The 18,233-nt window shown below is 41.0% G+C and overlaps 3 protein-coding genes across 3 annotated transcripts; 2 read left to right on the top strand and 1 right to left on the bottom strand.

Annotated features, from left to right (window-relative positions):
- The first annotated feature begins 1,938 nt into the window (after window positions 1–1,938).
- Window positions 1,939–5,600, top strand: agxtb (alanine--glyoxylate and serine--pyruvate aminotransferase b). Its single transcript, XM_070919300.1, has 11 exons — window positions 1,939–2,211; window positions 2,748–2,940; window positions 3,073–3,137; window positions 3,316–3,416; window positions 3,510–3,580; window positions 3,667–3,751; window positions 3,889–3,987; window positions 4,166–4,235; window positions 4,668–4,763; window positions 5,032–5,160; window positions 5,493–5,600. The coding sequence occupies exons 1-11, from the start codon at window positions 1,939–1,941 to the stop codon at window positions 5,598–5,600; spliced, it is 1,290 nt and encodes a 429-aa protein (XP_070775401.1).
- A 386-nt stretch (window positions 5,601–5,986) lies between these two features.
- Window positions 5,987–9,705, top strand: thap4 (THAP domain containing 4). The gene is made up of 5 exons (XM_070919432.1): window positions 5,987–6,092; window positions 7,496–7,649; window positions 7,823–7,932; window positions 8,257–8,360; window positions 8,549–9,705. The coding sequence occupies exons 1-5, from the start codon at window positions 6,068–6,070 to the stop codon at window positions 8,663–8,665; spliced, it is 510 nt and encodes a 169-aa protein (XP_070775533.1). The 5' UTR covers window positions 5,987–6,067; the 3' UTR covers window positions 8,666–9,705.
- A 433-nt stretch (window positions 9,706–10,138) lies between these two features.
- bokb (BCL2 family apoptosis regulator BOK b) lies at window positions 10,139–17,781 on the bottom strand. The gene is made up of 5 exons (XM_070918924.1): window positions 17,582–17,781; window positions 16,723–17,055; window positions 15,202–15,330; window positions 11,783–11,946; window positions 10,139–11,283 (listed from the first exon to the last, which is right to left on the bottom strand). Exons 2-5 carry the CDS (start codon window positions 16,943–16,945, stop codon window positions 11,158–11,160), a joined length of 642 nt encoding a protein of 213 aa, XP_070775025.1. The 5' UTR covers window positions 16,946–17,055; window positions 17,582–17,781; the 3' UTR covers window positions 10,139–11,157.
- Between the last annotated feature and the right edge of the window lie 452 nt (window positions 17,782–18,233).

Below are 18,233 nucleotides of genomic sequence, written 5' to 3'. Positions count from 1 at the left end.
AAATAAAATGTACAGTTGTATTTAAATTATAATTAAAAGCATAATTCTGCCGTTTAAACTAGGACTAGATTGTGAGGCTTTGACAGACAGTTTGATGACGCCCCCTGTGGATGAACTTGAGAATACATCTGTCTCCTCTCCGTCTATACCTCCCCACCTCCTCCTCCTCCTCCTCCTCCTGCTGTTTGTGTAGATTTTAAGCGTTCAGTCCAGTGCAAAGGCCAGTGAGAGGCTCACACAGAGTCCCATTTATTTACCTGTGGTGTAATTATTTACCCAGCCAGACGCAGAGAGGGGCACCTTCAGGTAATCCTGCTAGCTATGACAAAATATAGAATATGAGACACGACTCAATAACTGACAAAAGACACAGAATAAACATGGTCTCTTAAGTTTAAAAAGAAAAACTTTGCTTTTGTTCCTGGTCAACTTGTAAGGATGTTTTATAAAATAAAGCAAAACACCACTTGATCAGAATAAATCTTTAACATCACAGTAAAACGTTAATGTAAATGTTTGACCTGAACAGTTTGGAGTTTAGGCTCATTTTGACCTCTTTCAATCTTTAACATCCTTAAAAACATGATTTCAATGATTTCTTCCTCAGTAGAGCAGCTCAAAATACTGATGCGAGTCGCCCAAAACAAAATGAGGACAGAATACGATCTGACCACTCAGAGGTCGACAACATAATGTAAATTCTGACCACAGTGAGGAACCACCTCATGTGCACTGTGCACATACTGATCCTACCAAACCCTGTGGATGTTGTTTATGTGAAACACAGAGGACATTTTACTTTCCATTATACATCGTGAACTGTCTCAGCTGCATGTAGACACAATCTGTATTTCTAGACAACTGAAGTTGAATAATTTTCTATTCTTTCATGTGTGGGTATAAACCATTGAGCATTCATTCAACATTCAATTTGAAAAACATCTGAATCAACAACACTTATCATGTAATTATAAACTGAACAGAATAAATGCTTTTAAATTTTACTTAACAATGTAATTACTTAAAAAAAATGTATGCTGCTTGTTCACACACACTAGACAATAAAATTGAGCCAATTTCCTTGGTGTGGATTGATGTCTGTGTATTGGTGGGTGTGTGTGTATTGGTGGGTGGGTGTGGGCGTGTGTTTTTGCCTGTCCCCCCTCTCCTCCTCTCAGAGAGCCAATCTGCTGCAGAGACTCCTCTCAACAAACCCAATGCTGCTGTGACAAAATCAATAAACCTGCAAACTAACCTGAACCAGTTCTAAGCTGCCAAGTGCACGTCCTCACTTTTCTATAAGAGCTGAATAGTCAAGAGCTATGGATCTAGACCGGAAATGAGTTGCAGAAACCCAGTCCTGGTGGATCCAAACTACAACTAAAGTACCAACATGCACTGATGAGTTGGCCAGACGTTTCTTAAATTAAAATACTGACCTGGAAAGGATTAAAACATCTTGCTTGTCACAAAGACATTTGAAGTGTGGACACTGTTTTGGCAGGATAATAAAATAATTCACCATGATTTTTAGGCTAATTTATATTTCCACATACAGTCTCATCCAAATGGGAAACAGGCTTTGATAACCACCTGCTCAGAAGCTGTTGGACTATTTTCTAGTTTTGAACGTTTCAAAAGTTTTGAACCTTGAAATGTTGTGAAATTCTACTTGCAGAAGTTAATCAAAAATCTACAATTTAACAGACACGTTTTTCCATTCCATTTCCTATATAACTTGATATGCCATGGTGTCCCTCATTGGCACCCTGACGTCAAGGACAGGGTTGGTAATAAGGGGAGGCAAACCGCCCCGTGGCCAACAGGTCAAAGACCTGTTTGTTTTAAATCTTCACCCAAAACTCACAGTCAGGTTCAGTCTCTCCGTCTGTGATCTCACTCGGTGCAGGCTTCTCAGGAACCAGGACACCAGCCGTGATGCAGCGGGCTTTGTTCAGCCGGAGCGCGCTGCTCGCCCAGCAGGCAGCAGCGGCCCTCGACAGTCCGCTGGCCGCGAGGAGCGCGCCCCTGCTGCAGCGACTGGACCGCTCCATGTCCTCCGTCACCATCCCGCCGCCGGCGTGCATGCTCCGGCCGCTGGAAGCTCCACTGCGGTACCTGTTCGGCCCGGGACCCTCAAACGTTCCTCCACGTATCTTAGCTGCACAGGGCAGGCCGATAATTGGTCACCTGCATCCAGAAATGTATGAGGTAAACGCTTTGTTTGAAACTCACAAACACGGAGTTATATTATTTATAATAATATAATTAGACTACTTCAAGGTGGAAATAATTTTGTCTTTTTTATACATTTTATATAAATTAATAAATAAGTATCTTTACAGATGGATTTTGTGTCTTGTGTCTCGTCTTAAGTAAAACGTGTAATACAGAATTATTACATTTAATAGTTTAGAGTAGTATTATTACATTTTAACTTTGTGGTATAATTCATTTTGGTTGCGTAAAACTGGTTGAATATTTATTTTCCACCACTGAAATGTTGGTATTATTAGAGTAAATTCAACTTAACACCAATTATGTTAACAATTCAATTTTCTACCTTTTTCAGATGTCATTATTAAAAGACCAAATTAATATGTGCACGGGATCAAAGATCAAACGTTTGTGCGTAATTGCGCAAAGGCTACGTTGCACACACCCACTGAAATCACTGAAAGTAATGGGTGGCAATGCCGAACAAATTCGGCTAAAAAGTTGTTTGGCGTTTTCACTGTGTTTCTTAGATAATGAATGACATCAAGCGAGCGATCCAGTACGTCTTCCAGACAGAGAACAACATGACTATAGCCATGAGCGGCTCCGGGCACGCGGCTATGGAGTGTGCGGTGTTCAATACGGTGGAGCCCGGAGAGAGCGTGCTCATTGCCGTCAACGGAATCTGGGGAGAGCGAGTTGCAGAAATCGCAGAGAGAATGGGTACGTCTTTACGCACGGTTTTACGCACGAGTCCATGGGGTCTCCAAAGAAGATAAGCAACTACATATACACTGACTCTGCATTATATCATTGTGCATCTATCTCTTTATCACAAATGTTTTTAATCTTTAGGTGCCAATGTCCATAGAATGGTAAAAGCACCTGGAGGATATTTCAGCAATAAGGAAATTGAACAGGTAGGCACAATGTCTGCTAAGCGGCCCATAACTTACTAAAGCTACTACAATAAAAAACTCCTGTCAGCCCTAACTATGGCTGAACTCTTATGCTGAATACATGACTGGGAAAAATAATGAGTTACACTGTAATAAGAACACACATGTGATTAAACTCCTCTTTTTATCCATTTTTTAGGCCATAGCAAAACACAAGCCTGTCCTGTTTTTCCTCACACACGGAGAGTCCTCTGCTGGCCTCTGCCACCCAGTAGACGGCATTGGAGACATCTGCAGAAAGTGAGCCTCAAACACTCCATGAGATAAACAGTTTAACGCAATTACGAAGTATAATCTCCTATTTCTCACTGCTTCCTGTCATATCTCCCGCAGACATGACTGCCTCTTCCTGGTTGACACAGTTGCATCTCTCGGTGCGGCACCAATCTTTATGGACAAGCAAAGTAAGACAATGATGAAGGATTCAGTTTCTGTTACCTGCTACTATGTGCTTGTGTGTGATGTAATCTGCCTCTTATTGCGCTCCCAGATATCGACATCCTGTACACTGGTTCTCAGAAGGCTCTAAATGCGCCTCCTGGCACAGCACCCATCTCCTTTAATGACAGAGCATGGTAAGGAGGGACTCTGAGAGGAGTTTTCCGCATGACTGTTTCCATATATGAGGCCTAAATGATCACTAATGCATAGACAAAGAGACCAACAAGTAATTGAAGCAAGAATCTCATTGTCTCTCTGTTACCCCTCACAGCCACAAGATGTTTAATAGGAAAACAAAACCAGTATCCTACCTCTTTGATATGACGCATTTGTCCAACTACTGGGGTTGTGATGGCCAACCAGCCAGAATGTAAGTCCACTAAAGCCAACTGTTAAATCCTTATTCTCTTTATACTACCTAATCCTTACTTTAATTGGAATTGTGAGTGACTGCCCATCTGTTAGATATTTTTTTAATATTATTTAAACTTTGAAAAACTTGGGATTTTAGGGGAATAATATTTAATCACGTGTGCTCTGGGTTTTAGATACCACCACACTGGTCCAGTGTCTGGATTCTTCGCCCTGAGAGAGAGTCTGGCAATTCTTGCCGAGAAGGTAAAAAGATATTTCCTCACTTTTTGTTGCTACTTTACTGAAAGACATTCACAACTTCTTTAATTTCTATCTTTATGTTTTACAATTAAAGTTTACAATTATTTATATTTACACTATATTTGTCAAAACATTCTTTATGCCAGCACCTTTGTGGGCTGTGTGCTCATCACATTATTCCAAGTCTAACAGGCTCTTGATTTTTTTTGGTCTTTAATTAAGCCAATCGCTTTTATTGGTGAACTTCTTTGTTCAAACCATCATTACATCTCAAGTGAGGAAGAAGCAGTGTTTCCATTTAGCTAGAAAATGGACACAGCTCCCTGAATTTTACTCTAATAGTGCAGTAGGTTTGAGTTGGCAGTGCTGACACAGCCTCCTTCTAACTTCTTCTCTGTTTATCACATAACTCCATCGATCTTTGCCTCCCTCTAGGGGCTGGAGGAGTCCTGGAGGAAACACAAGGAGGTGGCAGCCTACCTGTACAGAGGACTGGAGGACTTGGGTCTCAAGCTCTTCATCCCTGAACAGGTGAGGCAGACATAAAACAAAACAACATGCTGGGTATCTAGTTTTTTGTGCAGGAGGACAAAAGAAGGAAAAAGGAGTAAACAAAACTGATTAATAACATACACATATAACACGTACAAATAATCAGTATTACAGTGGCTCTGTGTATCAAATCTCTCAGATACAGGACTGTTTATGTAGTGCTACAACTGATCAGGGTTATTGTGACAGCATACCTCATTGGTGTTGCCCTGTTGTGACCACAGTCATTTTGTGACACGTCATGCAGGACTTGAGGCTTCCCTCAGTCACCACCATTGCCATCCCTGAAGGCTACGAGTGGAGGGAGTTGCTGGCCTACATCATGAAACACCACAGGATGGAGATGACTGGAGGCCTGGGACCCTCCATCGGCATGGTGAGCCGCTGCTGGTATTTCGACCCTGTACAGTGGACAATTTTATGCCTTTAGCATTGTGGTCATGGTCATCAGCTAACCTTTGTGGTAGCTATTCTAGATGTGACCATCAGTCACAGCATCTTAGCAGGGAAACAGGAAACAGTCCTGGGTAGAATAATAAGTTTCCATGAGAAAAAATAACCACCTTCAATCCCACTATAACACTAATAAAAACAGACATCCTGACCAAACAAATTTGAACAGTTATAACAAGAGCAATCTTTCTGAATCATGCTGCTGAGTCACTGCAGGCTCTGACATAATGTGCTTTCCACCTCTCTCTTCATTAGGTGATGAGGATCGGTTTGATGGGATACAACTGCGAGAAGACTAACGCTGACATGGCACTGCATGCCCTGGCAGATGCTCTCCAGAATTGCAAAAAGAGCAAGGCTTAAGAGACCAGTGCATACATTTCAGGGATTTGTCTGTGCTTCTGGCTGCAGAGATTTTATTAAAAAAAACACAGGCCGTGTACCTTTCTTGTATATGTAGGCAGGTTTTGAAATAAAGGAGCAGATATTGTCACATGGTCCATGCCGAGTGCACTGAAAGATGTCAATAAAGTGTGCTTTATTTTATCAAACACTTCTCCTGCCTCAATGTGTGGTAACAGTAAGAAATGGCTTACAAAGAAAAGCTGCAAAAGTCCATAGATGTCATTCAAGGTTGTTTTACATATCTGTAGTTCTTAACTGTCTGAACTACATTTCCCAAGATCCCCTGCTGTGATTGGTCCGTCTATAAATTACGTCACACTGGATCAACACAGTCGCAGTGTAACTGTTAATTTAGAGACATTTAATCTTGTGCTTCCGCCTGTTTCTATGCATTTATACTCGCTTGACTGCAGTTTGATTTATTAATGGCGTGTCCTGTAAATAACACAGGTAGGACGATGGTGACATTTTAAATTAAGAATAATATTGAAACAATGTCAACTGTACTAGCTAGCTACAATGTCACGGTGACCACAAGCTAACTGACTGCATACTCTGTTGATTTGTAATAACGTTAGCATACAGTTAAATTAGTATGTAGTTGCTTTTAGCTAAATAATTCACTGAAATGTATCAACGTGCAAACGTAAAATGTGTCCTCATGTCTGTCTGTCTGTCTGTCTGCAGCCCTTTTTACATCCAACTCAAGCCCACCGCTGACTGTTTGATATTTTCAGGAAAAAAAATGTGGTGCAATGTGTTTTCGTTTAGCGAATTTAACCTACCTGTGAAAACGAAAGTAGCTAACTTTAACGTTAGCTTCTGTGATAGTAAACAAATTGCAACCGCCGGACAGATTGAGCTGTTTGACCTCTGCATGTCAAAGAATGAGTCCTAATTGTTGTGACCGATTCTGAAAGGATGCTGATATAACTGCGTCTTGTTTGCAAAGTTTCGATTTTTATATGAGTGCCATACAAATCAGTCACCTTCCCCTGTACTTGGAATCGTCTTCTTTTTATTTCTGCCAAATTTCGACCATACCGTAACATTACTGCCACCTACTGATTTAAAAGAAGAGAGAAGCAATCATAGTGCATTTCAGACCCTCCCATGCCTCAACTTACCATTTCCTTCCTTCACTGCTGCAAGAACAGTTTGAATGAAGAGCAAGTTACTTAATTGTGAGGCAATTTTTAATGATATTTTATTTCTATAGGACCATTCATGCATAAAATGCAACACGTGCTTTACATAAGAGAATAATAAAATCCAATGACCATGAGATTTAAAGATAGGATACATTTCAATGATAGAAAAGACAAGATAAAGAGTAGAAACACTTTTCGGAGAGAGTTAAATTATGTGTCTTAACATTTCTTTTCAAATGGTCTTTTGATTTGTCAGTACAGTAGAGGCGTTCCATTTATATGGCTCTCTTTTTTGTATGTATTTGTCCTTTTTGTTTTGTCTGGCTGTTTGTTTTTCTTTCTATCCGGTTATATAAAGTTTATATATCCATATTCTTATAGATAATAGGTCTTGTAGGAAAAACACAAGTGTAAATGATAAAATGAATGATGGCTGAATTCCATTTAGTTGCTTCAGTTTCAGGGTCCTGGTATGGTTCATGCTGACTCGCTGCCATGACTCACTGGGACATTTGAATACAACAGAGCCATTGTTAATGTTGTTAGTAACACCTGTGCTTTCCTACTCTGACAAGTCAAGTGATAAAGACCTGTTGGTTAACTGAGAGAAATGTATGTTGATGTATTTGTTTTTTACTAATATCTGTGTATTTGATATATTCCTTTATACTGGACCAAACTGTTTGTGTGTTTTACCATCAGCGGAGTTGAATCCAGGCCTTCTCCCTCTAGACTGGCTTCTGGGTACCTGGGAGTCAGATGAACCTGGGGAGGGCTGTTTTCCCACAATAAAACCTTTCCGCTACACTGAGAAGCTGCACTTCAGCCATGTGGGACAACCAGTCATCAACTTCATGTAGGTTATTCTGTGAGCAATTAGACTTCACACCTGTTTCACCTCCGACCACACCGAGCGCCATTGCTGGGTTTGTCGGTATTATTAGAGTAAAACCTGTTCCTGATTCCTGTCGTTTAGGAACCACATTGAGAGACTTCAGCCGCTGATTCACACTGTTATGTGTTTGACAGGTTCAGTGCCTCCCATGCAGAGACCAAGAAGCCTCTGCACAAGGAGTGTGGCTTCATTCGAATGCAGCCAGGAAGCAACAGAGTGGCTTTCATCATCGCGCAGAACTCCGGTAGTTACGTTCATGTCACTGAAGGAACCCTTGTTTTTATTAACCAGGCTCCCTCTTGTATTTCAGGTTAAATTAAATTAATTAATATCGAAAGAGTCATACCAGGTGTGCAGAGGCTAAGTATGTAAAGGCTCCTCTGAGAGAATCAGCCACTTAATGTGAATATACAAATGTATTTCACATTCATTATATTAGATGTGACTCGGGGCCGCAGTGCAAATAGATTCCAAACAAACATGATGCAAAATACTTGACATAAATTACACTCATAAATGATTTAAAACAATTTCCTATGTTTTGAGTCCAGTGTGTCTTCTTGTGCAGGTCTGGTGGAGATTGAGGAGGGGGAGCTGACGGCGCAGCAGCTGAACCTGCAGAGTCAGGCTCTGGCCAGAATCTCTTTTGCCAGGGAGCCGCATGTACAGAAGGTAAAACTGATTCTCTGATCAGTCAATATTAATTTATTCGCTAAAATCAAATCTGTGTAATATTACTGCCCACTCAGTCCTCAAAACACCAACAGAACTTTTGTCTAGGAACTTATTTTAATGAATAAAATGACTCATTTTGCTCCTTTTTGTATCCGTGACCTTGCCTGCTCTTTTCCATCTTTCAGATTTCTAGAGTGTTTCAGCTCCGACCAGATGGGAGGCTGGAGCAGACAGTTTCCATGGCAACAGACAACCAGGCACTGATGCAGCACTTGCACATCACCTACCGTCGGTCATCTTGACCCAAGAGGCTGGCAGGCTTCCTTTACACAGAAATACTTTGGTCCAGAAAGATACAAGTTGCTGAAAAAGGCTTGATCAATAATCACAGCTGAGTCAGACGATGATGTAAACAGATGTGCAGCTACACAGATCAGAAATAAAACAATGTAAATCAACTCAAACTCAACCACAAGGTAAATCTTACAATACATTACATACAGTAATAATGAGGCGTTGTTTAGGCGCTACAGTGGAACAGACTTCCCAAGAGTTAATGTTACAGTCTAATTCAAACATTAAAGTTCCCCTGTGGAGTTTTCTTGTAAACAAACCAAAGTGATGTTTACATTCAGCGTTATTCACCAGATTTATGCTTATCCTCCAGATCAAACAAACATTTCCTTCCTCGTAAAACATTTGCAAAAGCGTATTTTAAATTCTGCATTGTTTACATACATGTTGACTGGCTTGCAGTCTTCTTCTTTCCTGCCGTCGCTGGAACATTGCAGCGTATCTTCACTCACACACGTGGATGTGAGTCCAAGATTTAAAAGAAACAGGACCCACTCATAACGGGACCTCTACTAGAGGTCTAAAACTCCACAGGGAACCTTTTAATAACAAAATAAAGATTTCATATTGCATTTGCATTAAGTTGTTACACTGGTTGAGGATGGGTGCTTGCTATGGGTGATCTTAATATATATTGTCCAAATATTTAATCTTGGAGCTGTAAAGCTTACAAAGTACGGATTAATTCATGTCAAGTAAAGTGTCCTCTTATCTTTATCTTTCATTGCACTGTTATAAGATTGAAAGCTAAAGTAACTGCTGTCCCTCTGGAGTCAATGCACTGTGTTTCAAGTGTTTCTGTGAGTGTGAAAGTCAGAGTCACAGAGAGTTTGTTATTGTGCTTGTGGTTATGGTTTAAGTCAGTAAACACAACCCTTTGAGTTTCAAAGAGTTTCATGTGTTTCAGGATGTCCAAGGTTGGTTTATGTCTTTCAGGTTGATGTTACTAAATGGGCTACATTAAAAGAAATTAAAGTTATTTCAACTATTTTTCTACTTATTTTAATAGCTTGATGTTTTAAGCTCCTTTTTCTGCCCTTATGGATTTAATTGTTCAGCATGACATAATTCTGCGACCAGATGTCTGACTCTTTTTTTTGTAGTAGTATTTGTTGGAGATGTTGCAATTATATCATCAGTGCTTTAAACCCCTAAGACACCACCTAATTGCCACTTTATTAGTGTAAGTTTTAAAAGTCTATTTCACAGCTTTGGTAATCATTGTACATTGCATCCTTTAACCAGCCTAGTTCACTGCTCACATCTCTTCTGTCCAGTTTTCCTTTACTTCCCATGACCTGTAAGCCCTCAGGTTGTTTTTTGTTTTACTTTAGTTACTTCAAAGGAAAAGACCATTGCTTATATCTCATAATAAAGTGGGATAAAGTATCATAAAATAATCAACACGGTAAGTACATGGGTGAAGATTTTGTTAAGTTTATTGTGGATTTTCAAAAAAATGTTCAGACAGACATTTATAAATGAACACTGAAAGTGACAACCATCAATCATACCACACAATCCTCCTCAAGAGTCGTTAGTGGCCGTCTTTATACTGCAGTGGCTTCAATTGTTAAAGTCTTAATCGAAATAAAAAAAATTAAAAATCATAAATAAACTATTTACAGATTAAAAAGGAAATCAATACCACCAACATATGTGGATGCAGTACGTATTGTTATTTAAGTTCTTTGGCCAAAAATGGGCAAACTGAGACCCAACATTTCAACGGTGCCTAAAACTGCAGCAGAAAGTTTAATAGGTTACAACATATCGGATCATATTTGGAAAGAGACACCGTTTGTGCTTTGATAAAGTACAAAAGTGTAAATCAAACTTGTTAAATGTGAGCAGTCGATACCACTTGATATCGCTCTCACGTGTGAAACACTTTAGCTTCTTTTCAGACTCAGAAAACTAACGAGACCCAGCCAGCTGAGCATCAGCTTTCATCACTTTCACCTTCATTATTCCGTCAGGTATATTTTCTGAGACAAACAGCACATGAAAGCTTGAAACAGTTTATCTCAGGAGTGCAAACAGCCTCCCATTGCTCACATTCAGCCTGAACACCATCATACATCACAGTTACAACACTGGAGAAGCTGCTTTACTGCACTGGTGTACGCAGTGTGACAATATGCTGAAGAGGTGGAGAGACACAAACTTGTTCAGTTGCCGTTAATGCTCTTAAATATCACCATGACTACTCTTTGGATGAAGGGTAATCACTTACAGACTTATCTGACACAGAGATAACACAAACAGGATGCTGATGAAACATTAGTTGATGGCCATTCAGCGACCAACTGATATCTGCTGGCAGGCTCAGTCCCCCATCAAGCACAGCGACTCCACTCCATCGTTTATTGACAAGTCTTGAGATTTCATTCTCACATCAAACAGTGATGATGACTCCTGTGCGCTCTGTCTCGGCTGTTCATGGTTCCTTCATGACGTAGACGTACATTGTAGTGAGGAAGTACTTCAGGGACTCCATGACAGAGGACAGCCAGTGTTGTTCAGGGGTGAGATCCTTCTTCACCACACACTTTGTGATCTCCACCTGATAAAAATACATTGAGGTTGATATCAAATGCAAAAATACATTTGCTGTCTTTTAACCAAGAGAGGGCCACAGAAACATATTAACGTTGCAAGTCTTTGCATCAGATTAACCAACAGGAAGTTACAGTATTTTAGGAGGAGCTTTCTGAGCAAGCCACCATCAGATTTTATGTAACTCCCTTCTAACTCTGACTATCAGAGCTTATGAAAGCAAACTGAGCTCTGATCCATAAACAAGATTAGATAAATTAGTCATCTAGCTTCAGCAAAAGAAATGTAGCAGTAGAGTGTTGCCAGTTTTAATCCCCAGAGAAACGCGATACAAGCAGAGCCTTTTCCCTCTTGCTGCCTCAAATGTCAACTTGGTTAAATGTCATGTTTCCCCAAAATGTCTCAGTATGCAGCAGCATTAATCATATAAAAAGAAAGAAAAGCTGCTCATGCATCATGCCAGTAAGTAATCGTGAGTATCAGCACGTACAGCAGCGCTCACTTACCCATCCTCCCCGTCTCTTCAGCCAGGGAACCAGAAACTTGCGGACAAACTGGCCCAGACTGTCCACTAAGATGTGGACGGTGGTTGGATGGCCTTGTCTGACACAATCGACCGCCAGTGCTCCAGCTACTGCATACAGGGACACCACCTTACCCCATGTTATACCTGCAGCCAGAAAAACAGACATCACTGGGTTATGTTTTATGTCTTTATTTGTGTCTATAGATAGATGTGCAAGCCCTGATGCTCATCATTCATGTGTTTTGCTTACTGTTACTTCTCTTCTCTCTGAGCTACATTGTGCAGAGTGACGTACGTGCAGAAGTGTTCAAATTCATCTGCTGAAGGGGGAATGATTAGTCGATTCATTGATTGGTAGATCGACAGAAAATTAATCTCCAACTAGTTTGATAATCTTTTAATTCTTTGAGTAATTTGTTAAGAAAAATGCCTTCTCAAATGTGAATATATTCTGGGGGGTTTTATGTTTGTAAACTGAATATCTTTAGGTATTGGACTGTTAGTCAGGCAAAACAACACCTTTGGCTTTAGAAAACTGTGATGGGCATTTTTCACATTAATTCTTGATTAAAGTATTAATCGAGAAAATAATCAACAGGCTAATAGATGAAAATACAATAATTGTTTAGGCTCAATCTGTGATTAAGACATGTACATATGAGCAGGATCTTGAGACGTCACAACTAGCCTGGAGCCAATCATGGTCCAATATGCAATTTACACAAATAATATGGTGAAACCTAAAACCTAAAACAAGATTTGCATATTCATAAATGTACCAATGAAGGAGAAGATGTAATTTAAAGATATCTTTTCATGAGGTAAAACCGTCAGATACAAATTATTAGTCAAAGCAGAGTATTTTTACAGGTTTTAAAACATGTCTGGAGGGGTCTTTAAGCTTCACCAGTGCACGCTCATATTGATTCTGTCTTGCAGTCACAGAGCAGTGGTTTGATAAGTGAGAAGCAAAACATTCACACTTTATCCAGAAGATCAGAGCTTCAAGCCTCCACGGTGGCAGAATTTCCTGACAGGAATCGATAACACTGCCATATTTATCCCAGCTTAAAACACTCCTTTCCTGTTCTCATGGGTGCCAATCCAAGCATTAACACCCATCTCCTCTACGGTTTCTCTTTCCTCAAAGTCTGTAACATATTCTGTGACCTGACACGAAGCATGTGGGGCTGTCGGTGGACCTTGTACTGAAATGAACTGTAACCACCAGGTTTAAGTCAACAAACTAGTGCATTTGTGTTAATGTAGCTGATAAGACACCTTAGCGTGCCAGTGGCAAATTAAAAGAGGGTGAGACTGTGTTGCTTTTGCAGAGAGGTGGGTGAACACTGACGCAGTTTCTACAACAGGTTCAGAAAATGAAGTAAGAAGCAATCAAGAGTCATAAAGCTGAAAAAGGGCAAACTATTTGTCCTCAATTCTACCTAAACAATCCAGTCTGATAATTAAGGGCATCCGGACATTCAGTTTCCAAGGCAGCAGGGATTGTTATAACGACCGCTGGTGATGCAGTGCAGGGCCTAATGGCATTAGCCTCCTTAGACCTGCTTGCATTGTCATGACCTACAGTGTCTGACTGTGGCTATAAGGGGATAGAGCTCTGGGCAAGCTTAAATAAGATAACTGTCCACGGAAGCTGTCAGAGTACGTCACGTCTCGCTCCCTATTGAGAGGCAGGCCAAGAATAGAGACAAGATTGTCAGGGATAAAGCTGGAGGAGAAGAGGGCGGAAAGAGAAAGAACAGAAGTGGGAGGCAGGCGAAGATAGATGGAGGAGAGACAAGCCATGTTGATTTTACTGAGGGAGACCACAGTACAGATGGCCGCGAGACCTCTTCCAAAAGAATGTGTGGTTATGATACGTCGATTTACTGGACACATCACTCCTTTGTGCCGCTCTCTAGATTCATGTTAAACACTTGGAGGCATAATAAGGAATGACAAAAAGCTAAATAGGTTTGTTATAAAACAAAATTCCGGACAGCAGGAAAAACAAACTTGGATGCGTGTTTCTATTTATATCCAGGTTTCGACCTGTCCCAGAAGGCTGGGGCAGCCTGGGTTCACCAGTTTGTTATTCTTCAGGAGGAATCCCACGCTGTTTCCAGAAATGGCACCCTCGTGACGTCAAAACAAGCACAAGCTCTGCCAGAACACAGGCATGAAAATGATATCAAGCGAGTCCATTTTTGATCTTTCCTGCCAAATTGTAGTTGCAGCGTCACAGGAGGACAGAAAGTCGCTCTTTTTATTTGGACACTTCAAAATGTCAGTGCTGCTTTGAATAGTGTACAAAGCACATCTGTCGTCAAGACAACTTAAAACAAGTCCAAGAGATGGCACACACAAGTTCAGGTCAAGACCTACAGTCTAAAAGGGGCTTAACACCAGTCCAGTAAGACCTAGCTAGACTGACAAAACCAAGGTCCTCTCTCAACATGCATCTCTACATACAAAAGACATTTTGGTTACCGTTTTATTAGCGTGTTAGAACATTTGCTAATTAGCACTACAGTACAACTGAGACTGATGTCTGAGGTATTGGACAGGGTGAACTTTGGACCTGGTCATAGCACAAGGACGTCTGTACCAGAGTTCAATAGTTATCGAGACATTTCACTCAAAAGACATGAATGTCATCCACATGATGGTGCTAGAGGAAAATTCAGGGGATCGTCAAAGTCAGTAAGATTCATCCTCTGGGAACCATGAATGCCTGCACCAAATTTCATCCAGTCGTGGTTGAGATATTTCAATCTGGACCAAAGTGGTGAACCAACAGACATGGCCGTCCCTTGAGTCACGCCGCTAGCATTGCTGAAAGGTTTTAGAACAACCCAACAATGCATGTAGTAACTATTTTCAGAAAACCCTAAATGGCCTTGGTCACGACGGGCATAATATCACATGATTAGCAATTAATTTCATGGGTGTACTGCTTGGGTCATACGATGCCTAAATTCAAAACAAAAACTAGAGAAGAATATTTTACTTTAATCCAAACTATAAAACTAGTCGGTGCTATCTGTTATGGAAACACCCGGGTGTCTAAACTTAGTGACTCTAGACAGCTGTAGGAGCAATTATGTGTTTTAGATGAAGTCTCGCTCCACCTACGTATTCTTCACACCCACTCACTCATGCTCACTGAAAGCACCTCTCAGCCAAAAGAGCCTGATGGAAACTGCCCAGGCACACCTGTTTAATCGCAGTAACTGCCTTCTTCAGTAGCCTGAGACACTGTGGAAGCGTAAATCACTTCCTGTGCTGGCAGATCTGCTTTGTCTGAAGACTACATGGTTAGTGTCCACCTTGGATACCAGCACACAGTGAGCTACATCATCATCATCGTCATCACCTTCAGCAACAGCCGTGTACCTGTTGAGAAGATCTCTGTTGCCACGCCGATGAGGGCATCCGAAACCATATTCTCCATGGCAACAGAAATGTTGAGCTGCCGCGCCACGTTCCTGTACAAACTGGGCTGTATACACTCCAGCTCGTCGCCTAGGTAACCGAGGGAGAGCACAGACAAGAAAAGAGAGAAGCATCAAAAGTCTGTTAGGAAGGAGCAAAAGAGACAGAAACCAAAACACAGATTCAGTTCAGAACAATTATTTAAACACTCAGGGTCATACAAGCTATTATAAAATTCAACTGACTCAAAGTATTTATTCTGCAGGTGGAGGGTCACTCAGCCGCCAGGATGTTAAGGTAAAACATCTACGTCTCTGCTGGCATCTCTTAAAAAGACGCTGGGCACTATAGCTGCTGTTTCAAGAGAGTCAAATCCTCCAGATGTAATCACTTGGTTCAAGCTGTTCTCTCACACACACACAGACATAATCATTAACTCAACATTTGCCCAAAGCTTGAAATACACAGTACACAGCGTCGGAAGTGGACATCATTTTAAGAGTCAAGTCTAGTTTCTTATGTTTCATATGAATCAATTATCTCCTCTAGCTCTGTTGAGTCATCTCAGTCCTCAGCCTACTATTATCTAAAAGTAGATTAGAAGGCAGAGACTGCGTGATCACATCACACAGCTGAAGTCACACCAGATAATGAGAGTTTATTGATCGCTTTGAAAGCAATGAATTGATCAATATCCTGTTAGATTGTAGAGCGCTTCATTTCCAGTGTAAATGACTTAAGTCTTTAATCTTAATCTTCTCTAGGATACATAGACAATAAAGTTACTTTTGAGAGTTTGCCTATTTTGGTCTCATTGACCTTAAGACATGTACTGTTACATGGAATGTGCATTTTAACAAGAAGACCCACACAAGCTTTTGCAAAGTCTCAAATCCAAGACTTAGTTATTGATTACTGATTATAACTGATAATGTGTCCTCTTTTACTGCATGCTGCACCAGTTCTTACCTCCACCAAGGAGGGTATGTTTTCAGTTCCATCTGTTTGTTAGTTTTTAGTATCTCAAAAACATATCAGAGGCATAAATAAAAAGCATATTTCAATGGAATTTGATGGAAAGTAGTTTTTTGCCACAAATTTGGATCACGTTGAGGATCCTGAAATCCAGGATTAAAAAAAAAAAAAGATTTCTTAATATTACGAGATGGTGAAAATATTCAAAAACGCCATATTTTCTGATGAACTACTGCATTAAAAAACATGAACAAACATCTGGCACCTATATTCCATCATTGTCCATCACTAAGTGTATTGTGAGATCCAGATCCAAATGAAAAACACAAATCATGCAGAGCAGATTAAAAATGTAAAAATTGGAGGTTAAGACACCGACCATAAACCGCAACGTCCTCTATATATGAGGTTCAAAGTGCACAAGGAAATAAGAGCATGGCCTTGAAAGTGCATACATGTTGCTATAAGATGTCATTTTGCCCCAATGCTTGTTCAGGTGTCTCTTACCAAGACAGAGAAGCACCAAAGACACCTCAGCCAGCGCTGAATTTGAGGGGGAGAGGTTGAGTTCAGTTTTGGACCATCCCAGTCCATTCTGGTTGAGTCTGGACAGTATGTAGTCTCTGCACAAGGCTTTAGACTGGGACACCAGCTCCTTCTCAGTCAACGACCGGTCAAACACATCCAGGACCTCTGCAGCAAACACAGAGGACCGCCGCAGGACCTCCATGTCCTCCTGCAGGGGATCTGGGTCAGAGTGTGTCTGACCTCTTTCAGCTGTGTCTCAGTGTGTCCTGGCTTTATCCCAGAGGAAGTGTAACGGTGAGGACAATATGGCAGCTGTGAGGAAAGAAAACCCTTCTTTAGAGGCAGCAAGAGACTGTCGGTTAGTTTTAAAAGCATGAATTACTTAATCTTGAAATGTTTCTGTCAGACAGGGAGGGAGACAAAGACACTGGTGCAAGTAAAGCAGCTTGAGTGATTAAATTAACAATCACTGCAATTCCTGCAGTTACTGCATACTTTTTTTGTACTTTTACGAGGACTGTGGGTATAAACAGAATCTAAATCCGACCAGAAACTTACATAAGAATATGATGGAGGCGTTATTGTTGTGAGTCACATGGTGGGACAGTCAAGATATTGCTACACTTCTTGGATTATGCAACAACCAAACTGATACCACAAGATGACAAGGGAAATATTTCTGCTGCTGTGGCAGCCACAACCCTTTCTTGACATGAGATAAAAATGCATTAAGCATCCGTTTTTTCAGAGCAACCTGATAAAGAGTAGAACATTTAAAATATACGTTAGATGTTTTAACTCTTGAGGCTGTTGCACGCAGAGAACAAAGCACGCTTACCTTCAACGCTGTGTCCACATTGAGATGCCCCCTCCAATTAATCAATCAGACAGCCTTTCAGTGTCTGACCAAAAGAGCCCGAAAGTGGCATGAAAACAGCTCGTCTGCTCTCAAAAGAAACCGTGTCAGACCATTAGGGAACCACGGGGAGAAGTTCTGTCTCAGGTCTCATCTCCAAGTGAGCTGATCGGTCCACTTGTTTCCGCCGAAAAGCACCGACTAAGCCGACAGACGCAGTGAGAGGACGCCTACCTGTTGTTCCACACTCCCATTGGCGCTCAATGGACGCGTTGGTTTTAAAGTCAAGAAAAGCCCGGAGGAGGAGTTTAACGCCTGTCTACCAGCCACTAAACAAGACAAACCCCACAACGGCGGACAGAGGAAGCCAAATCAACTGCATCTTCATTTTCATTCACAAATCTGGGCGGATTAAATTGATACAATACTCTAAAATGGCCAAGTTTTTGTGCCCACTCCCTTGCGTAAAGCCACAAGCTTAACTTTTACAGGACTCGCGTCAGGTTTCAAACATTTCATACTGATGCAGTCTCTCATGTGAGTAATTAAAATGGGGTTTCCCCGGTACAGGTGTACAGGTGTATCACTCTGCAGCTGATCTGTCAGAGTTTATGTAAGTGTTCCCCGCTGAGGC

This window comes from Enoplosus armatus, chromosome 14 (assembly GCF_043641665.1).
Source record: "Enoplosus armatus isolate fEnoArm2 chromosome 14, fEnoArm2.hap1, whole genome shotgun sequence".
NCBI lineage: Eukaryota > Metazoa > Chordata > Actinopteri > Centrarchiformes > Enoplosidae > Enoplosus > Enoplosus armatus.
The sequence above is the reverse complement of the archived record's forward strand: the minus strand, read 5'-3'. Positions and strand labels throughout refer to the sequence as shown.

Excerpts from the sequence above, each read along its gene's own strand:
- thap4 (XM_070919432.1), top strand. The coding sequence starts at position 6,068 with ATGGCGTGTCCTGTAAATAACACAG. Across the intron at positions 6,093-7,495 it reads GTGTCCTGTAAATAACACAG|CGGAGTTGAATCCAGGCCTT; the intron begins GTAGGACGATGG and ends TTTTACCATCAG. Across the intron at positions 7,933-8,256 it reads CATCATCGCGCAGAACTCCG|GTCTGGTGGAGATTGAGGAG; the intron begins GTAGTTACGTTC and ends CTTCTTGTGCAG.
- agxtb (XM_070919300.1), top strand. The coding sequence starts at position 1,939 with ATGCAGCGGGCTTTGTTCAGCCGGAGCGCGCTGCTCGCCCAGCAGGCA. Across the intron at positions 2,212-2,747 it reads TGCATCCAGAAATGTATGAG|ATAATGAATGACATCAAGCG; the intron begins GTAAACGCTTTG and ends TGTGTTTCTTAG. Across the intron at positions 3,581-3,666 it reads AATCTTTATGGACAAGCAAA|ATATCGACATCCTGTACACT; the intron begins GTAAGACAATGA and ends TTGCGCTCCCAG.
- bokb (XM_070918924.1), bottom strand. The coding sequence starts at position 16,945 with ATGGAGGTCCTGCGGCGGTCCTCTGTGTTTGCTGCAGAGGTCCTGGAT. Across the intron at positions 15,331-16,722 it reads TTTGGTGCTTCTCTGTCTTG|GCGACGAGCTGGAGTGTATA; the intron begins GTAAGAGACACC and ends TCGGTTACCTAG. Across the intron at positions 11,284-11,782 it reads TGAAGAGACGGGGAGGATGG|GTGGAGATCACAAAGTGTGT; the intron begins GTAAGTGAGCGC and ends TATTTTTATCAG.